The sequence below is a fragment of the Schistocerca americana genome, chromosome 1, assembly GCF_021461395.2.
Source record: "Schistocerca americana isolate TAMUIC-IGC-003095 chromosome 1, iqSchAmer2.1, whole genome shotgun sequence".
Classification (NCBI taxonomy): domain Eukaryota; kingdom Metazoa; phylum Arthropoda; class Insecta; order Orthoptera; family Acrididae; genus Schistocerca; species Schistocerca americana.
Genome location: NC_060119.1, coordinates 1,082,687,607 through 1,082,710,451, shown reverse-complemented (window position 1 = coordinate 1,082,710,451; position 22,845 = coordinate 1,082,687,607). Strand labels below are relative to the sequence as shown.

At 44.3% G+C, this 22,845-nt stretch overlaps 1 protein-coding gene and 1 pseudogene across 1 annotated transcript in view; both read left to right on the top strand.

Moving 5' to 3' along the window:
* LOC124550158 (solute carrier organic anion transporter family member 74D-like) overlaps window positions 1-22,845 on the top strand; it is a 106,123-nt gene that overhangs the window by 19,408 nt on the left and 63,870 nt on the right. The window contains exons 3-5 of the mRNA XM_047125290.1: window positions 5,426-5,654; window positions 10,509-10,757; window positions 20,722-20,928. Of these exons, the coding sequence (XP_046981246.1) occupies window positions 5,426-5,654; window positions 10,509-10,757; window positions 20,722-20,928 (685 nt within the window). The remainder of the gene's footprint in view (window positions 1-5,425; window positions 5,655-10,508; window positions 10,758-20,721; window positions 20,929-22,845) is intronic.
* LOC124552540 lies at window positions 10,992-11,109 on the top strand (annotated as a pseudogene).

The window sequence follows — 22,845 nt, the reverse complement described above, 5'->3', positions numbered from 1 at the left end:
CTACAAAAAGAAACAGCATCGTCGCAGATTTAGTTGCAACGCCAAGATGTCGTAGCGAAATCTAGGATGAACAGTAGATGGTCTGCAATTGGTGCATGGACAAGCAGTTGACACTCAACATAAATAAATTCACTGAGGTGACAAAGATCGTGGGATATCTCCTAATATCGTATCTCTGTTGGTCCAGCATGGACGGGGACATCGACTGGTTAAGTAATTGGCAATGTCAATGAATTTCTCCAACAGCCGTGCTATTTTATTTTATTTTGAAGACTACCAATTTAGGCATTTCATTGTGCCGTGTTCAGGCCCCATATGCATCTCTCAAAATAAACAATAATGCCATGCAGTGCGATATATCCCTGGATTTCGTGAATTCAAATCGTTTCATAAGTGCTTCATTCGAAGACGAGGTAGGAACTCTGAGTTGTTATCAAGTCTTCGAATGAAGCACTTTAAGACTAAAACAGTAGAATACCAAATCACTAAAAAACGTTAATGTAGAGTAATGAAATTTCTGGAATACATTTGCCCAGATAACATATTTGAGTGATTAACATTGCAAGATCACAGGTTAATGCAAGCGCGAAATAATCCATTGTCACTGTGAAATATTGGTACATTAATAACCGGTGTTACCGCCAGAATGTTGAATGCAAGCATGCAAAAGTCCATTGATTCGTAAAGGTGCCAGATGTCAGTTTGTGGAATGGACTTCCAAGCATTTTCCTTTTGGTGGATCAATCGATATAGAGACGGTTAATGCTGCTTGTGGACGACGCTGAAATTGTCGCCCTTTGATATCCTATATGTGCTCTATAGGAGACAGGTCTGGTGATGGAGTAGGCCAATGCAATATGTCAACACTTAATAGAGCATGCTGAGTTTCGCCAGCGGTATGTTGACGACCGTTATCCTGTTGAAAAATACCCCCTGGAATGTTGTTCATGGATGGCAGCACAACACCAAACTGACGTACAAATTTGCAATGATGGCGCATGGTGTCATACGAAATTACACCCCAGACTATATCTCCAGGTGTAGGTCCAGTGCTTCTAAGACGTGTACAGTTACAGCGTGTCCGGCTCGGAACTGTTAACCGACTTGTAACAGTTCGTTGTGTCACTGTGGTGCAGACTGCGGCTCAAATTTCTGCTGCAGATGCAATACGTTGCGCTAGAGTCATATGCCGAACACGATGGTCTTCCCTCTCAGTAGTGCCACGTGGCCGTCTGGAGCCTGGTGTTCCCGCGACCGCCACAATTTCCAGGAATCATGTACACTGGCTACATTACTGCCAAGTCTTTCAACAATGTTTCAGGAGAAACATACAGCTTCTCGTAGCCGTAAACACGTCCTCATTCAAACTCAGTGAGTTGCTGGGGACGTCTTTGTCGCCTTAATGGTATTCTTGACTAACATCAATTCACCTAATGCCGTCTCAAAGGCAGCTAACGCTGACGATCGTTACAGCATGTATTAAAAGCAAACCTGATTTGTATCCTCTTAGTGGTGCTACTAGCGCCACTCTTAAGCGACTGGCGCGAAATTTGAATTCAGATGTAGAAGCACGCCTACCAACTTTTGTTTGTACCACACAATTCCTTCCTGACGTTGCAATTTTTTTTCCACCGGTGTAGTCCATCCCCAGTAGATGTTACAATTTACTAAGGTAAGTATGCACCGAGGTGGCCAAAGAACAGTCGAACTTTATTAGTCTTCTGAAAAAATATCGTAAAGTATTCTTAGAAGATATGAGCTGTATCGTTTATGTTAGTTGTAATCATTGCCTTCCATTGGTCTGTCCTAATAGAGCGTCACTTACATATCCAGAAAGTGCTTGTGCGTTGACATAGTCCACGATTGAGGCACTCACAATGACTCAGTGGTTTGGAAGTGGCAAGTGAGACAGTGATCTCCGATTGGTGGGCTACAGATGTGGCCTGTGTAAAGCCTGGAGTGTATTGCACGCTCAGTAAAGAAACTCCGATTGAGGGACCACATGATTCTGTCTCCATTAAACCCAGAGAACCGTGAATTGTGAACTCCCAATGTCTACTGCTCAGAGAGCGGCCGGGTGGTGCGCTATAAAGCCATCAGGCAGAAGGATACCGAGAAAGCCTGGTGATGGTATCTATCCCGTGGAGGCGGGATAGTGCCAACAATAGCAGCGCTGAAAATAGCGAACGTAGTGCCACCTGGTTGTGAGGCAGCTGTTGGACGTGTGATATCCTATGGCTGTATTGCTGGCATACTAGAAAAGCGGCAACCCGCAATACACAACTGTGTGGCTGGGGGCTGCGCCACAGGCGATAGTTGAAGCTACAGCATCTGTTTTTCCTAAGGCTGCATGGCCAGCGGCTGTGACGTAAGACATATGTGACAACCATGGATACAGCAAAATATAACTTAGAAAAAACACAAGGTTTTGATCATACCAAATTGCATTTAATAAAACAAGGCAGGAAACTAATGTAAGGAGTCGTAAGCTGCATGCCACTCGATTCAGCTATCGGTAACACACTGTCAGTTTCACATTTGTTTGTTTGGTGCACGGTGGGTGGTAGTTACCACGTAAATCCAGAGACTGTTGGGATCCTCCAATACAGAGAGATGGAGAAAGCTGACTTGCTCATCTGAGCAGAGGCTGGAAGCGAAGTCAAAAGGTTTATTTAAGTGGTAAAATGGCAATCATTCGGTGGTGCATATGTGCTTATGTCACACACTTGCAGAACAGTATATTTCAGTGCACCATTTAAGACAATTTGTGCATGTTGCGACTTAAATTCGCATACATTAGTCACGTTTTATTAAATGAGCAATGTGTTTGAACGGTGAACTTTATCATGGGAATTAACTATGGAAATACTGTGCTGTGTATTATACGTGCACTGTGATTAGATTATTTTGATATTTACAAACGAATTAAGTGATTATCACGATAGGAGGAACTTGTTACCACTCATGAAAAAGCAATTGATAGTCTTGTATGGTTTAGCTCAAACAGTGATCCCACTTTATGTACTGGGATAATGTGTGAACAGTGCAATACTGTGAAAGAAAAGTTTTCACAATATAACCGATACTATCATAACTGTGATAACTTATCTGGTATAGTAGCACCCGTTTGTTGCCCTTCATATTGAACTTTTGTACTGTGTTGAAACATTTCAGCATTTCTACGAACGACATTGTAATGGAAGAAGAAGCAACCCATGCTGAAACTTCAGGTTAACGAACTTTTCTATCACCCACCTTCCTCCATATGCTTCCAGTTGTAAGCCTACAAAGTACATCAACATGATAAGATTTGGAGCTTTGTAAGCAAACCAAGTGGCTCAAGTACAAAAGTTGGAAAAAGGGTTTTTCAAAGTTTATGCTATGTTTCCACCCTTTACATATCATTAATCAGTGGTACTTTTTACTAGTCGTTTTTCTTGATATCCGTATTACTACTACAGTCGTTCTCATTTCTTTTTATATTTCAAATTTTTATTTTTCAGCAACCGTTAACATTAATGATTAATCAGTGAAACTATCTTTCGTGGATATTTCCTAGCTTTATTTTCCAATTCAACAGATAACACTGCATTTATTTACTGAAGGATGTAATTTAGTATCATTAAGTCAAGAGCTATGTAATCCATTATTATATAAATAATATGTAAGAATCTGTTTTGCACGCCCTAATAAAATATACTTGTCTTGAAGCTATCAAAAAACTACTGAGTGGACAACTATCTCTCATTTGAGAGGCAGTGAATTTTCTCTATACCCATCATAACATAGTTCTTGGGCTGATTCAGTTATGTGCATTGCCTGACAAAAATGGACATGGTCAGATCTCAACATAAATTCATACACATGCACACCATCGCTGGATATGTAAATGATCAGCGATGCAATTCTCTTTGACGCAGAGAATGGCCACCAGAGGAGTGCATTAAAGCTGTTCATGTTTAGTGTTGTTTGAGTAGGGTGGGGTACATAAAGGGTGTGAACAGCATCAGATGTTGAGTGATGACTGTGAAGGACAAGGAGATGCTGCGTATTTGTGTGAAACGGCATTGTCTGCATTTGACAGAGTTTGAAATGGGCATCATTGTGGGTCTCCATTTGGCCAGCTGATTGAATCATACATTGTTCACATTCATGGGGCATTCGGTTGTGACAGTGGCGCAATGTTGGAGTGCATGGGAACGTGAGGGCATCAATGACGTTGTCAAGATTCCAGTCGACCACGTCTGACCACAACAAGGGAGGATTCTGCACCAAGTACGTCATAATACCTTAACATCTCCACCCGCCATCCGAGAACACGAAATGGATTCCCTACAAATTCTGTATCATTCCGCACCATTCGTCTAAGACTAGTAGCAGTCAGGCTAGGGAGGTACGGTCCCATGTGTAGCCTGCCGGTAACACCCAACACAAACAGCTGCGTCTGCAGGGATGCTATGACTAGGAAGTATGAACTGTGAATGAACGGCGTTGCACTGTGTTCAGCAAATTGGAGTTCTGCACTACTCTGAATGACCATCGCTGGCGAGTATGAGGGTGACCTGGCCAGAGGCTCCATTCTTCCAATGTTTGGGAGAGACACAGTGGAGCTGTTTGTGACGTCATGGTGTAGCCAAATATTGTATGACGTCAGGGTAACAACTCATAGTGATTTAGGTAAACCTGACGGCACAACAGAACGTCAGGGACATATTCCATCCTCATGTGTTATCTCTCATGAGATAGCATCGTGGTGCCATTTTTCAACAGGTGAAATCTCATCCACACGTGTCACGTATCAGGATGACCTGTGTGTGATGTTGTATCCCTATGGCCAGCAAGGTCCCCCGATCTGTACCCAACAGAATATTTGAGGGACTAGGTCAGACGTCAACTCCATCCATGATATCAAGGATCAGTTATAACAGTTTGGGCAAGCTTGCCTCAGGAGAGGTTATATAATGGCTTTATGACACTGCTACCAACCAAATCAGCGCTTGCATCCAGGCAACATCGTACTGATAAATGGCCTCGTACTGGCAAGTTCTTCATAAATATGATTCGATTGCGTAATCACTGAAACAACATCACATACCCTTTCAGCCAGTGCAGTTTCATTCGTTTTCTCGTCCCCTTGTTGGTGCTTCACATTGTTTGCCACGCAGTGGAAAAGAGTGGGACGACATATCTACTTACGCCCATAATTGGGAGAGAATTCATAGCTGCCTCTCCCTCAGAAGTGGAGGATTTCTTGTTTCTTTTAGGTCCCCCCTCATAATAGATTAAATAAATGTACACGAAGATTAACACTTTTGCAGAATTTAATATGTTTCTCGTAGCGTTAAGTTGACGTAGCCTAGTTGACAGCTGAACCGCAGTACCTTGAAGCAGCTGTAGTGTGAGTTGATACGCTACCTGTTGTTAGGTGAGGATAGAGACTACGGCGGCGGACCTGTGCAGCAGCACTGGGGTAGTCTCCACCTCTTGTGGCCTGGGATCGTGGGCGCCGCGCTGGTTGCAGCCGCTCGCCAGCGATAAGGCCTATGCTGTGCTACACGGCTTGCTCGGCATGTCCTCCTTCGTGCTCGGCTCGTACTTCGTCGGCACTATCAGCACGCTAGAGAAGAGGTTCAACATCCCCAGCAGGACCACAGGTAAGCAAACAGATACACACACACACACACACACACACACACACACACACACACATACACACACACAATGGACAACAATACCTGTTATCAAGGAAAAAAAAAAGCATAGTAGGCCATGACCAAAACCCAATTAGCAGGATTATGAGAAGATGTAAGTAGTGGGGCAGTACCAGTTCAACCACAAAACCTGTTATATACAGTTTCTCATCTCAACGTCACGGATAAGACATCAGGGGGTAGAGGAGATCTTGTTACACCTGAAGCAATTGTGTGAGGTATAGTCAAGGTCAGCTACCTCTGCTCCTTCCCTCCCCCTCCCCCCCCCCCCCCCCCGCCAGCTTGTCCACCCACCCGAGACGATTAGGATTGTTATCCTCAGGGTGAGGATGTAACTCGATACCCTGCCCATACCTGTTGGGCATTTGTGTGTGTACAGTAAGGGTCAGTATGTAACCTGATACCCCACACCCCACCCACATATCTTTGGCAATAGCATGACACAAAATTGGTGGGAAAATGTAGGTCATATTCGCCCTACCCCCTTTTCCACTGAGCCAATGGTAAGACATTAAAATGGCGGAACCCCCCCACTCGCCTCCTGTATGAGCATCATGATACGAGATCTCTTCACCTTAGTGATAGCAACAAATAATAATAAATTAATATCTGAATTATTGGAAATAATTTCCGACTTTTTGTCTCTCCAGCATAGCTGCATGAGCGTAGTGCACTCTGAAGTGAAGGGGTTAGGTCCTTTTCCAAATAATACTTCATGGTTTATTGACAGAATTTTTTTCTTTTTGTTATTATTTTTTACATATATTCAGTAACAATTTTTTTTTTAAATTTATCGTTAGTTATAAAATAAATGCAAAGCTATTTTTCACAAAAGTTTTTTTGTACTTTGAAAAATTGTTTGTACATACATATACACCTTTTTTAATAAACCAATACTATCAGATACAGCGGAATTATCTGTACACGTTAAAATTAGCAAGGAAGAATAAGAACCAGTATACTACATTTCCCATGCGATTATTACTTTATAATTGGGATTTTTATGCAATTTAATTTTATTTTATATATAGAAGTTTCTTTGTATTATTGAATATTTGCAGTGCACAGGTAATATCCACTTGCAGCATCAGGTAAAGAAAAACACACAAACAGCCTTACACCCTAAGCGAAGAAAACGACGCACCACAAAGGAATTATCCGAAAGGGACGCAAATCGGTAGACGTAATGAACATTTGCAGGCAAACAAATGATTACAGCTTCAGAGAAATTGGATTATGTAGTCAAGAGAAAGAGCTTCACAAACTGAACATGTCAATAACGCGGTGGTCCACGTCTGGCCCTTACGCAAGCAATTGTTCTGCTTAGCATTGATTGATAGAGTTGTTGGATGTCCTGCTGATGGATATCGTGCCAATTTCTGTCCCACTGGCGTGTTAGATTGTCAAAATCCCGATCAGGTTGGAAGGCCCCGTCCATGCTCCAAACGTTCTGTATTGGGAAGGGACCTGGCGACTTTGCTGGCCGATGTAGGGTTTCGCAATTAAGAGGACAAGCAATAGAAACTCTCCCTGTGCATGGGCAGCATTGTCTTGTCGAAATATAAGCCCAGGATGGCTTGCCTCGAAGGGTAACAAAACGGGACGTAGAATACCATCGACCTACGACTGCGCTGTAAATATGTCACGGATGACAACCAAAGGGGTTCTACTATGAAAACGAGGGACATCCCAAACCATTACTCCTGGTTGTCGGGCAGTATGGTGGGTGACAGTCAGGTTGGTTCTCCGTTGATTTCCTGGGCGTCTCCAGACACGTATTCAAGCTGGAATCTGATTGGAGAAGAATTGGCTTCAGTGATGAACCCCGCTGACGAGGCCCCGGACATTGGTGGATATCAACACGACTGTTGCCCGTCGTGCGGCCCGAAAACCAGGAGTGATGGTTTGAAGAGCCATTTCTTTTCAAAGTAGGACACATGCAGCACAGCGTTATGTCGACGATGTTCTACGCCCCTTTGGTTGGCCTCCATGGCACGCCATCCTGGGCTTCTATTTCAGCAAGAAAATGCCCGCCCGCACACGACAACAGTTTCCACTGCTTTTCTTCGTGCTTTTCAAACCCTACCTTAACCAGCAAGGTAGTCGGATCTCCTCCTAATTGATAAAGTTTGGAGAAATATAGGCAGGGTCCGGGATTTTGGCAACGAATGCACCAATTGGGCAGGATTTAGCAGGGTATACCTCAGGAGGACATTAAACAACTCTGACGATCAGTGCCAAACGGAAGAACTGCTTCCATAAAGGCGAGAGATGGACCAACGAGTTATTGACTTGCCCAATTTGTGAAGGTCTTTCTCTTGAATAAATCGTACAGATTTCTGAAATTGTTATCATTTGTTTGCACATGTAGAATAGATCTACGGATTTCCGCCCATTCAGATAATTCCTTCGCGGTGCATCGTTTATTTGTATATACAATATCTGTGTCTGTCGCCTCTCGGTATTCTGGGGTCTCACTGGTCGCCTTGTCCGCCACATATCTCATGCTTCTGTGTTAGGCAACCTTCCGCCTGGTTGTGTGTGCTACAAACTATGTGCTGTTGCATGCTTTCACCCACTCCAGCCCCCATAGAGTAACATTCTTGTTAGCTGCTTTTCGACCGACATATTTACGTAACGTATTTACAATATTGCTTGTTTCAGAATATTGTGGAAACACCATGTACTTACTGTGATAAAATCTTCTCGAGTTGACCGCCGAGTCGATGTGTTGTTTTCCAGCAACGTTTCAGCAAGTTTCTTACTTGCCATCTTAAAAAAAATGTTTCAAATGGCTCTGAGCACTATGGACTTAACATCTGTGGTCATCAGTCCCCTAGAACTTAGAACTACTTAAACCTAACTAACCTAAGGACATCACACACATCCATGCCCGAGGCAGGATTCGAACCTGCGACCGTAGCGGTCACGCGGCTCCAGACTGAAGCGCCTAGAACCGCACGGCCACACCGGCCGGCCGCCATCTTCAGGCGAAGTGTCGGGTTCATGTCTCGTCCGCATCTTTATAGCCGCTGGACCATGGGCTTCTCTGCTTCCTCGGCGCCGGTCGGGCCAATCAGGCGCGAGCGTAATCGGCGCGTCGGGCTCTGAAGTTTTCTACCAATGACAGGGTTCATGTCCATTTACAGAGACACTCAGTCATCTACATCTACATCTACATACATACTCCGCAATCCAACATACGGTGCGTGGCGGAGGGTACCTCGTACCACAACTAGCATCTTCTCTCCCTGTTCTACTCCCAAACAGAACGAGGGAAAAATGACTGCCTATATGCCTCTGTACGACCCCTAATCTCTCTTATCTTATCTTTGTGGTCTTTCCGCGAAATATAAGTTGGCGGCAGTAAAATTGCACTGCAGTCAGCCTCAAATGCTGGTTCTCTAAATTTCCTGAGTAGCGATTCACGAAAAGAACGCCTCCTTTCCTCCAGAGACTCCCACCCGAGTTCCTAAAGCATTTCCGTAACATTCGCGTGATGATCAAACCAACAAATCTAGCAGCCCGCCTCTGAATTGCTTCTATGTCCTCCCTCAATCTGGCCTGATAGGGATCCCAAACGCTCGAGCAGTACTCAAGAATAGGTCGTATTAGTGTTTTATAAGCGGTCTCCTTTACAGATGAACCACATCTTCCCAAAATTCTACCAATGAACCGAAGACGACTATCCGCCTTCCCCACAACTGCCATTACATGCTTCTCCCACTTCATATCACTCTGCAATGTTACGCCCAAATATTTAATCGACGTGACTGTGTCAAGCGCTACACTACTAATGGAGTATTCAAGCATTACGGGATTCTTTTTCCTATTCATCTGCATTAATTTACATTTATCTATATTTAGAGTTAGCTGCCATTATTTACAACAATCACAAATCCTGTCCAAGTCATCTTGTATTCTCATTCAGTCACTCAATGACGACACCTTCCCGTACACCACAGCATCATCAGCAAACAGCCGCACATTGCTATCCACCCTATCCAAAAGATCATTCATGTAGACAGTGGACCTACCACACTTCCCTGGGGCACTCCAGATGATACCCTCACCTCCGATGAACACTCTCCATCGAGGACAACGTACTGGGTTCTATTACTTAAGAAGTCTTCGAGCGACTCACATATTTGGGAACCAAACCCATATGCTCGTACCTTAGTTAGGAGTGTGCAGTGGGGCACCGAATCAAACGCTTTCCGGAAGTCAAGGAATGCGGCATCCGTCTCATACCCTTCATACATGGTTCGCAAGATATCATGTGAAAAAAGTGCGAGTTGCGTTTCGCAGGAGCGATGCTTTCTAAAGCCGTGCTGATGCATGGACAGTAACTTCTCTGTCTCAAGGAAATTCATTATATTCGAACTGAGAACATGTTCGAGAATTTTTCTATGCTTCTTATATACAGGCGTCAACTACGCTTTTTTCGAGTCACTCGGGACTTTACGTTGGGCAAGAGATTCGCGATAAATGCAAGCTAAGTAAGGAGGCAATGCAGTAGAGTAGTCTCACCTATGCCTTTGGCTCGTACAACAAAGATGTGAAGTCATCCGCCCTAGCACCCAGACTGCAGTATTGCATCACTTTGAGAAAAAATGTTACACTAACATACAGTTTTAAAACAGTCACTATCTCGTGGCTAGAGAAAGCTCCCTTCCCCAAACAGCGAAAATCGGCTGTGGCGTCTGCAATAGTCAAGAGGACAAACCCGTACGTTACTCGCCAGAAGCCACGAGATGGCTGCGGACGGAGGAGGCTGAGCGCTCGGGCTGCCGGCAGGTCTGATCTACGGCGCGTCCGAGATGGCCTCGACGGTGTCGGTGCTGGCGCTGAGCTACCTGGGCAGCCGCGGGCACCGGCCGCGCTGGGTGGCGGCCGGCACGCTGCTGGTGGCGCTCTCCTGCCTGCTGCGGCTGCTGCCGCACGCGCTCTACGGGCCCGGACACGACGCGCTGCGGCTCACCGTAGAGCACGGCTCGCCCGACGTCGTCGCCACCGCGCTGCACTCCGGAGGGGGCACCACCGCCGGTGAGTCGCCGCGCCCAGCTGTCGCGCTGGCAGGCCCGTGCTCACACCATTCGTACAGAACCAAGATCCACTACAGGATTACACAGTCAACTGGTTGCGCAGAACTGGAAGGTACATTGACCCACGTTTCGACACCTACTGGGGGAGTCTTCATCAGAATGAAATTTCGCTAAATGGTAAAATTACATTGCTAAAAAGCAATGGTCAGATTTTAGAACAGCTATGCTCAAGTCAGCCAGCGGCCTTGCCGCAGTGGTAACACCGGTTCCCGTCAGATCACCGAAGTTAAGTGCTGTCGGGCTGAGCTAGCATTTGGATGGGTTACCGTCCGGTCTGCCGAGCGCTGTTGGCAATCGGGGTGCACTCAGCCCTTGTGAGGCAAACTGAGCAGCTAGTTGACTGAGCAGTAGCGGCTCCCGTCACGAAAACTGACAACGGCCGGGAGAACAGTGTGCTGACCACATGGCCCTCCGTATCTGCATCCAGTGATGCCCCTGGGCTGTGAGGATGACACGGAGGCCGGTCGGTACCGTTGGGCCTTCCAAGGCCTGTTCGGACGGAGATATGCTCAAGTCAAAAGTGAAATAAAACGTTATAGCCTTTCCCACGTCTGCCTAGCTGGGAACATCAGCTGCTCTAAATAATGAACGTTGCTTTTCAGCAATGTAATTTTACCATTTATCAAAATTTCATTCTGATGAAGACACTCCTAACAGGTGTCGAAACCTAGGTCAATGTACCTATCAATTACGTGCAACTGGTTGGCTGTACAGACCTATGTTGAAACTACACTCATGCCCATAATTAAGGATAATGCAGATACATGGTGAAACAACGCTCTGGTGGGCGGTTTGCGGGTTTAAATCACCTCAGGGTATGACAATGCGGTGCATTTGAACTGCGGTCTTTGCACATTGGCGCTGTCAGCAGTCCGCATTCGCAGAGATCTGTTGGTGCATGTCAGAGTACGATGCAGACGTTTTCAGACGTGCTAACGGTGACTGTGTGTTGAAAATGGCTCAAAGAACACATATTGATGACGTTATGAGGGGTAGAACACTAGGGCGACTGGAAGCTGGTCAAACACAGCAGGTCGTAGCACGGGCCCTCCGTGTGCCACAAAGTGTGATCTCGCGATTATGGCAACGATACCAGCAGATAGAAAAAGTGTCCAGGCGCTACAGTACGGGACGTCCACAGTGCACAAAACCACAAGAACACCGATATCTCACCATCAGTACCCGCAGACGGCCACGAAGTACTGCAGGTAGCCTTGTTCGGGACCTTACCGCAGCCACTGGAGCAATTGTCTCCAGACACACAGTCTACAGACGACTGAACAGACGTGGCTTATTCGCCCGGAGACCTACAAGGTGCATTCCACTGACCCCTGGTCACAGCAGAGCCCGTAAACCTTGGTGTCAAGAACACGGTACATGCTCATTGGAAAAGTGGTCCCAGGTTATGTTCTCGGACGAGTCCAGATATAAGTGATTCTCGCCGGGTTTTCATCTGGCGTGAACCAGGAACCAGATACCAACCCCTTAGTGTGCTTGAAAGGGACCTGTATGGTGGTCGTGGTTTGATGGTGTGGGGTGGGACTACGATTGGTGCACATACACCCCTGCATTTCTTTGACAGAGGAACTGTAACAGGTCAAGTGTATCGGGACGTCATTTCGCACCAGTATGTCCGCCTTTTCATGAGTGCAGTGGGTCCCACCTTCCTCCTGATGGATGATAACGTAGGGCCCCACCGAGCTGCCATCATGGAGTAGTACCTTGAAACAGAAGATGTCAGGCGAGTGGAGTGGCCTGCCTGTTCTCCATACCTAAATCCCATCTAGCACGTCTGGGATGCTCTCGGTCGGCGTATCACTGCACGTCTTCAAATCCCTACGACATTTCAGGACCTCCGACAGGCACTGGTGCAAGAATGGGTGGCTATACCCTAGCAGCTGCTCGATCATGTCATCCAGAGTATGCCAACCCGTTGTGCGGCCTGTGTACGTGTGCATGGTTATCATATTCCATATTGACGTCGGGGTACATGCGCAAGAAACAGTGGCGTTTTGTAGCACATGTGTTTCACCAATACCGTGGACTTAACAGATCTGTGTCGTGTGTGTTCCATATGTGCCTATACTATTAGCGCCAGTTTTGTATAGTGCCACGTTTTGTGGCACCACATTCTGCAATTATCCTTAATTTATGAGCATGAGTGTAGTATACGAGTGCTGAGTAACAGCCATGTTGAAAACTGTAAGAATCAAAATCTTTTATGGTCAAACCTCAATTCACAAGCATTGAATGTGATACACTGCAGTATAGCAATGTTTTACATACATTTTCATTAAAATAACTTCGTGATTGACCTTTGTCAATTAAAGTGCTGGTTGCCACGCGCCAGCCAACCGCAGTTCTTTGACGTACACCACGCACTTGCTGTGTTGCTTGTTTCAAGCTTGTATGCACTTCGTAACCAACGTGCAGACTAGGTATTCGTGGGCGCCTTGTAAGCCATCCCTCGATACTATTTATCGATTTATACTTCTTGTTACTTGCTGTGGTCTGTCTCGTAGAAAAATGAGGCATCAGTTATTCAAAAGTAGCCAGTTTTGAGGGCAAACTTACTCCCAAGGTACATGTGCCGATAAAGTTCTGACTGTAGTCCTAGAACACATGCCCTACTTATTATCCTATGCTGTTTACAGCTCAGTCCCTTCCAAAATTTTCTAATGATAGTGAAAAGATTGCAATATGTCAACACTTCTGTATGATAAAGTTAATTTATTTCACTTAAATTTCCAATATGGCGTCCCTACTTGTTCTGATCGCACTCATCATTACAATCACTTATTTGTCACGAGCTCATTTGAGTTTTATGTAAGTCTGCAGGTATTCGTCGCCTTTGTCACTAAAGTTAAATTCTGGGTTGTTAGACCGCGTCATATTTCCTTCTAAAGTAATCGACGTTTCGACCTCTCTGTTGGGATCTTCTTCAGGATGTTTCGGTGTTCACTATTGTCCGAGCGGTGGCAGACGCCACTTGTATGGAGCCGCGGGAGGCGAGACTCAGCGAGTGTGCACCATTGGGTCCGCCGGATCCCACGCAACTGCTGTCGGCGTCTGACGGAAACTTGCAATTCCGTTGTCAGCTTTGAGACGCTGGTAGGGTGGTTTTGGTACGTGATACCACAGAGTTTACCACTGCTGATTCTTTTTTAATTATACAACAGCTTCCCGAGACGAAATTAATCCTGTGTTTCAAAATTATTAATTTAATCGCAATCGTTTTTGTCACATACATACGCGTCCTCCTCGCCTAATAGCCCTCGCGTGACTGACTCATCTCTCTGCGCCAAACGATCTCCAGGCACCAGGCTGTCCCTTCTGGAACAATGGGGCATCCCCGTTAGCGATGCCGCTACGCTGTAGCAAAGAAGCGTAAAGCTAGATTCGATACATCAAGACAGGTCGATATCTGTACGCTTACCAGATCTGGGGAAACACACGCACACACCCACGAGAGGACGCCCGCGTGCAAACTTATTTGGGAACAATTGAACATCGATAGAGACTGGACTCACAGCGGAAACATTAATTCTGTGTTTTGTGAAGTGGGAAAGAGTCATTTATGAATGAAATGCCGCGAAATATAAGTAGTGCTTATGCGTGCATCTCAGCAACAGCTGAGAGTCCAGATGAGAAAGAATTTTCGGAAGCTATCTGTAAGCAATCGGCAAACACATCTGCAAAATATTTTCGCACAACGAAATTACGTTCAGAGATAAAATGATATATTAACTCACCAACCAGACTTGCAGTAATATCATTTAAATGCAGATGACAAGTTACTGGTATTCATTATTGCGCAGAGGATCCTACACAAAACAAGAATGTAAAAAATTAATGACAACAACAGACAAAAACTGTGTTTAGGTCTAATTTCATTAGAATAATTATCGCTTACAACATTATTACATTTTACGGAATTGAAAAAAGAATAGACAATAAATATGGATCGAAGATGCTGAACGTGTTACAGTTGTATGTCAACAAACAGTTGTTTGCTTAGCAGGCGGACCTGCAGTAATTTTGTTTGCAAAAACGATTGCTGCAAGAGTTATTAAACTAAATAAACTAAATGATGAATAACTAAAAATAAATGTTTCTGATTTTATAAAAGCACACACAAATCCTCCATCGAAGACAGCATTTCTCTGCAGCCATGTGTGCTGTTAAAATTCTCTGGGCTGTCTACCACTCTCTTGGAGTACAGGGCACTGCACTACAGTTTATTTCGATGTTTTTCCTTGTTGCTTCAAACATTTTTGTCCCATCCCGTGCAAATCCTTGTCAATCGACATCAATTTCATAGCTGAGCTTCTTAATATGCTTACGTTTTAGGTACTGTGTCCTTTCCTATTTGTTTTGGCTTAATGGATCACTATTTGTTCAACGTCTCGCTTCTTCAGTTTGCTCTGCCTAATGCAATCAGGAGGTTCATTAAAAGTTTACGTTGGCAGGTCGTAAGTGCTGTAATATGAGCAGGAGCATTTTCAGTTTCGGTATAGGCCGTAACGAGAAGAAGATCTGAATTTTTCGGCACAGCAAATTGACATTCGTTAAACACAAAACAGTCATAAAGGTGGATCTCACTTTCTGCGAACTCATTAACGAATGTAACTGTAAGAAGCATAGCTTATTACATGACAAGGCCGACATCTGGACCCATTCAACTTCCGAGTCGCCTTATGTTAAATGTTTTTGATTTTTGGAATAGGATTAAAGGAAACATGAATATACAGTGACTGTGGAACGCATACTGTCTGAGGTAGTAATCTACAGCAGAGCGTAACCAAGTATCCTACACGTTGTATCACAAGATCTCATGTAATATCTTGAGACTTGTACCATCAGACAACACACTGGACCGCAGGCAGCGGCTTCACTGTGCAAGTTGTTAGTCTCTCATCGTGTGAAGTGTTAAAAGCATCCGTATGGCAGATGAGTTCCAAAAGAAATCGGTTGGAATACGATTACTCGATAAATAGTACAACTGTCAAGGCTGTCAATTCAACTAAGTACCTGGGTGTTAAAATTACGAACAACTTCAGTTGGAAAGACCACATAGATAATATTGTGGGGAAGGCGAGTCAAAGGTTGCGTTTCATTGGCAGGACACTTAGAAGATGCAACAAGTGCACTAAAGAGACAGCTTACACTACACTCGTTCGTCCTCTGTTAGAATATTGCTGCGCGGTGTGGGATCCTTACCAGGTGGGATTGACGGAGGACATCGAAAGGGTGCAAAAAAGGGCAGCTCGTTTTGTATTATCACGTAACAGGGGAGAGAGTGTGGCAGATATAATACGCGAGTTGGGATGGAAGTCATTAAAGCAAAGACGTTTTTCGTCGCGGCGAGATCTATTTACGAAATTTCAGTCACCAACTTTCTCTTCCGAATGCGAAAATATTTTGTTGAGCCCAACCTACATAGGTAGGAATGATCATCAAAATAAAATAAGAGAAATCAGAGCTCGAACAGAAAGGTTTAGGTGTTCGTTTTTCCCGCGCGCTGTTCGGGAGTGGAATGGTAGAGAGATAGTATGATTGTGGTTCGATGAACCCTCTGCCAAGCACTTAAATGTGAATTGCAGAGTAATCACGTAGATATAGATGTAGATGTAGATAACGTAGAAATATGAATTACGTTATTACTCAAGCTGTCCCGCTCGTCAGTTTGTCCCAACGTCTCCTACATAGTTTAAGGTATATGTCTTTTCTTACTAGCACTGCACGCCACATCAAGTGTATTCTGCATACAGCTGGTCTCGAGCGGCAGATTCGTAAACTACTATCACCTGTTCGAATCAGGCCCTCGAATGATGCACAATGCGCATAAACTTCTGACATTCACCTGTTCCTCTGGAAGAGTAGTAAGCGGTTGAACCCTGAAGAAACGTAACGCTAATAACTTTTGTGGCTGTCCAACGAAGTCAGACACTTGATGTTTCGAAGCGACCAGTTGCTTCTTGCGTTCTGTCTGAGATCACTTGTCACTCAGTATCGATAAAGTGGTCGACACATTGGTATCTGGCGTGAATCCAGCTGAATGAGGAAATTTTCATCATCAGTACTATCAGAAGACGAGAGTAGAAATACGAGTAGCATCGAACAGGTCATGACAATCCGCCTCTGCACCGCTGTATTGCATCAAATATGAAGCACCTCTGCCGTGTCTCATGAAGACACGGCAGGTGATCCTCCATCGGATAACAATAAATTCAGCCAATTAAGTGCTCGCTAATTGAGTAGAGTATGCTATGTATGGCCTTCTATAATATAAAATGAAGACATATACAATTAATTTTATTTCCTCATTGTTTCAACGAATGTCGCGAAAAGCGATAAAAATTAATCGCCAAAGTTTAATACGAACTAATGGTTAAGCGCCAGGTGCATCTTACCAAGTGCGTCAAGTAACAGAAACGGAATAACTTCTCCTCCCGTATCTAAATCTACATCTTCGTGACTACACTGCATTCACAGTTAAGTGCCAGGGTAGGGATTCACCGAACCACATGCAGACTCTACCGTTCCGCTCTCGAACAGTGCTCAGGAGAAACGAACACTTAATTCTTTCCGCGAGAACTCCGATTTCTCTTACGATGATCATTTCTTCCTTGTAGGTGGGTGTCAACAAAATATTTTTTCAGGAGGAGAAAGTAAGTGATTGAAATTTTGCTAAAATATCTCGCCGCAGCAGAAAATGCCTTTGTCTTCGTGACTACTGCCCCAATTCGCAAATCATAACCGTGTCACTCTGTTCCGTACTCCGCGATGTTACGAAAAGAACTGCTCTTCTTTGAAATTTTTCGATGCTCTAAAATAAAGGAAAATACGTGAATTGTTAACTTGCGTTGCTTTTGTTGTCATTTAGTTCTAAAATTTCCTGCCCTTATGAAATTGACGATTCCTTGATGCCTCACGATGTACCCTATCAACCGATCCCTTTTTTTAGTGAAGTTGAGTCATAAATTCATTTTTCCACAATTATATTAAGTGCCACCTCATCCATTACTCGATCTATCCAATTGGTTTTCAGCATTCATCTGTAGCACCACATTGCAGTTTATCATTCAGACAAGTACGATGTAAAAAGACTTGTTAGCAGTCAAATGTATATCAGACGTTTAAAAATTTGTAGTTCTTTAGGAACGCTTTTCTCGCTATTGCCAGTGTGCTTTTTATATCCTGACTACTTCGACCATCTTCAAATATTTTGCTGCTGAAATAGAATTCGTCTACTACATTTCGTGCCTCATTTTGTAATCTAATTCTCTCAGCATCTCCTGGTTTCATTGGACTTCGTTCCAACACCCTTCTATTGCTTTTGTTGATATGCATGTTATAACCTCTTTCCGAAACATAATAGCGTAAGGTAAGGCAATTTCGACGTATAGGTAATTCAGCTGTATTTTGTTAAAAGTTGGTTGCGATGATCCCATTCAGAGTAGTTTTCCTGTTTTTTTCCGACACATGGCATGACAATGTGTTCATTAGTAGCACTACAACTGCGCTCTCCCGCGATCAAAAGTATGCGCTGACTAAACAACTTACTGTTGTGTGGCACATTTGACGCTTGAGCAGAGTAACAAATCGAAATTTCGCGCCGTTGTCCTCTAAGTTAGTAAGCGTGCTACAAACAGCGTGCAGAATGGCCTGTAGGTGGCAGCGTAGTGCAGATGCACACATACCGTCGCAGTATCAGTATAAAGATGGCCGCCCCACTTTCGACTTGCACCAGGGAAGAACAGCGTTCTATTATTCGGTTTTTGCGTAGTGAAGATGTGAAACCTACTGAAATTCATCGACGAATGAGGGTTCAGTTTGGTGATGCATGTTTGTCACAGCAGCAATTCTACAAATGGAACAGGAAGTTCTCTAAATGGTGTGATTTCAGTGGAAGATGCTCCTCGTCCAGGTCAGGCACAACGAGTTGTGACTCCACAGAACATTGCAGCAGTTGAAGCTATAGTGAAGGAAAACCGCGTAGTGACACTGAATGACATTACAGCATGTTTACAGATTAGTCATGGGTCAGCACACCACATTGTGCATGAGGTGCTCCAGTTTCACAAAGTGTCTGCAAAATGGGTGCCACAGCAGCTGACTCCTGAAATGAGAGAACGACGTGATGATGCTTGTGAAGAACTTCTTCGGCGCTTTGAACAAGAAGGTGAAGGCTTCCTTGCAAGAATCGTTACTGGGGACGAAACCTAGGTTCACTTCCACCAAACGGAAACGATGAGAGCGAGCAAGAAATGGCGCCATTTCTCATCACCAAAACCAAAGAGGTTTCGAACAGAACCATCAGCAGGGAAGGTTATGCTGACTCTCTTTTGGGACGAAAAAGGCATCATTTTGGAGCATTACACGCCTAGAGGGACCACTGTCACCAGTGCATCATACACAGATCTCCTAAAAAATCATCTGCAGCCTGCAATCAAATCAAAGCGACATGGATTGCTGTCAGCAGGTGTCCTTTTGCAACATGACAATGCAAGACCCCACACTGCCTGTGCAACAGTTGAATTTTGAGTGTCTTTCTCATCCACCATACTCACAAAACCTTGCCCCGAGTGATTTCCATATATTTGGACCACTCAAAGACGCAACGGGAGGAAAGAAGTTCTGTTCTGATGTAGAGGTACGCCGCGTGGTGCATGAGTGGTTGTGCGGACTACCAAAAGAATTTTTTTCTAAAGGAATTTAGGCGCTTTGTAAGCGCTGGAGGACTTGCATTGAGCGTGGGGGAGATTATGTTGAAAAGTGATACCGCTTGTTACTACTTCTGCACAATAAATAATATTTTAAAAAAAATTAATGTTTTCATTTGACTCACCCTCGTACATTTTATTTGTACACAATAGGTGCAGTGAGGGCTATGGTGATATATAAACAATTTGGCTTACTTATTTTGTGAAGTATTGGCGACAGGGACCTTAGGAAGTCAACGCTTAGCGTTACGACAGTCGAGCTCCATCTTGGGTTACTCATTTGGACGACTGTAAACGATGCTCCTACGTCAGTGCTAGACTTTTATGCAAGATGTTTATAGCAAATATTGATGGAGACAAGTATTTCAAAAAAATGGTTCAAATGGCTCTGAGCACTATGGGACTTAACTGCTGTGGTCATTAGTCCCCTAGAACTTAGAACTACTTAAACCTAATTAATCTAAGGACGCCACACACATCCATGCCCGAGGCAGGATTCGAACCTGCGACCGTAGCGGTCGCGCGGTTCCAGACTGTAGCTCCTAGAACCGCTTGGCCACTCCGGCCGGCCAAGTATTTCACACACGTAACTGACATGAACAGAGAAACAGGTGCATGATGGACACAGTGCTCTTTTTGCTTCGTACCCTGCCATGGCAGCTGCCAAAACAAAACAAAAAACGACTAAGGAAGGTGTTTACTTACGTGACAATTGTTGTGAACATTCAAGTTCTGAAGATGAGGACTGATGCAGTAGGATGAATGAAACTTTGTGTTGCTAAGTTACCTTACCGCTACTGCCGAATGACCTTACCTATTGCAAAATTACATTCCTGTGTATGCTCGAAGCTTGCGATTATGAGCAGTGCCGATAACAAGAAGAGTGTAATACGTTTATAAAATGGGGTTCGTGTAAGCAGTTACTTAATAAAATTAATTAAAACGTTTTTTGTTATTTTTCTCTAATAAAACGATACGTCTCTTCGAAAATATTGCCAAATTACTGCACCTTACTCTACATTCCGTTTAACTGATTTTACATTCCTTTGGCATCTCTGATAGAAGTGCAATGGCATCTCCTAACCTTACTAAAAATATTATTTTAGGTAACTGAATTCTGTAGCTCGTTATTTGCAAATTTACCGTGCCATGGAGATAAGAGAGCAGGCATGATTGCAGCTACGAAGACGAGCCTCTGCGGTGCGGTGGGCGAGGGCAGCGACGCGGAGTCGTGCGGGCAGCGCGGAGGCGCGGCGTCGCTGGCGCCGGCCGCCATCTTGTTCCTGGCCAACGCGCTCACCGGCGTCGGCAACTCTCTCTACTACACGCTGGGGATCGCCTACATGGACGACAACGCGCGCAGGAGCCAGTCGCCCATACTGCTCGGTAAGGAAACGCAGCCTGCCACTTCTTGTGTCCTTTGTCTAGGCCAGTGAACAATCTCTCTTCATTCAGGGAGCCTTAAATTCGGTGTCAGTATGGTGTGCCAGTAGTAAGGGAGCATCATGGAAGAGAAGGTCCCTTGACAGTGGCAGTTTGGTTGGCGGGACTGCTTCGGGAGATCACCTCAACCAATCAAGTAATGATGTTTTGTATACGTCTCCATGGCAACACATCAGTCTTTCTGCGGCTCTATAGTGGCAATAGTTGTCGTCTGCAGCCATTTCCTCTTCGTAGTTGAAAGCTGGCAACAGAGCTGCCAGCTATATGGGATATTCCTTCACCAATTCTGCTAGAGCTCAGGTTGGGTGCGATGAGAAAAGGAATTGGCTGTGGCCATGTTAATTAAATAAACGTGCCCATATACGAGTAATACCAGGTCTATTCGGAAAGTAAGGTCCTATCGGTGCGGAATGGAAACCACAGCGAAAATCCGATAAAGCTTTGCACAGATGTGTTGTGTAGTGTCTTAAGTATGCCTGTGACGTCGCTCTTTTCACGCACATTGAGAACGTAATGATACCTAAAAAACAGTGTCTTCCACCAAGCATGAGCACCTGGTGGGAGATTTCGCCCGTTGTCCTACTGCCTGCGCAACGTACCAACTGTCATAGTTTCCTTCTTCATAACAATTCTCTGCTGCACTCTGAAGGGCAATTAAGATGCTACTGCAGCGTTTTTGACGGGAAGTGTTTGATCACCCACAATAGAGCTCGTAACTGACTCCCCCATAGTAACCCCAGGTGGCTACCTTCAATGAGGAGGGTATTGGGCGGTTGGTACAACGCTACGACATATGTCTAAGTTGGAACAGTGAGTATGTAGAGAAGTAGCTGGCAGATGTAACTAACTGTTGCAAATAAAACATTTTCGATTTTCACAGTTGTTCCCATTTGTGAGTGATGGGACCTTACTTCCCAAAAAACTCCCGTAGTTTAGGGAAAGTCCAAATACACCTAAATCTGGATGGATAGACTGAAGTTTGAACTTCGCTGCCCCAAATGACAATTTTCCTTCCCACCCCCCAGTCAGATACTACAAATGGAATAAGATTCTTCTTTATTTTCATCCTTGCTTTACATGGAGCAACTGAAATGCGGTTGGGAAGTGGAAGTGCAGCAGTGGATTCTGTTCAGGTGTGGGTTCTGTACCTAGTATCGATTTCACCATTAGTTTGCAATAGATGGCAGTGGAAATAATGCTGGCCAAAGTATGTAACATAGCATAGTACAGAATCAGTACACTTTATTGAGATGGTGCGTTGAAACGTTTTAGGATGTAATTTTTTGAGCAGGGACTTGGAAGATGCTGTGTTGGAACTGCAGTAACCTATGACATAGAGGTACCTAATAGAAACGGTAGTCTTAGACAGCTCTTAATAGATAACAAAAAAATATAGTTCGGAAGATTTCAATCAAATCTGAGTTTATAACTTAATGAAGACATTTAGGACCTTAGTTAACCTTGAATCTAATCATGCCTCGGCATTAGTGGTTATGCTTTGTTGTGTTTGCGATACTTCAGGTGCCAAGTTTACAATATCACGTTAAAACAAACATTAAATACCAATTTTTTGTTAGCAGTTCAAAAAGGTTCTAACTACACAGTTCACAGAAAGACATTATTTCTACATTATTAAAGCAAAATACGGCAATTCTAACTCCACAACGCATATGATATCATCCATAACATACTGCAAGAAAGATGAAGTATTTGTAAAGCCACTGGATTCGTATTCAGCGATGATTCATATCTAAAATCCTGGCTGTCTATTTTCTCGACGGTCTCCACATTCATCCTCAAAAACTTTACGTTAAAGGTGGAATGGTTTCTTTGGCAAGGACACAGCAGACTTCCTTCCCC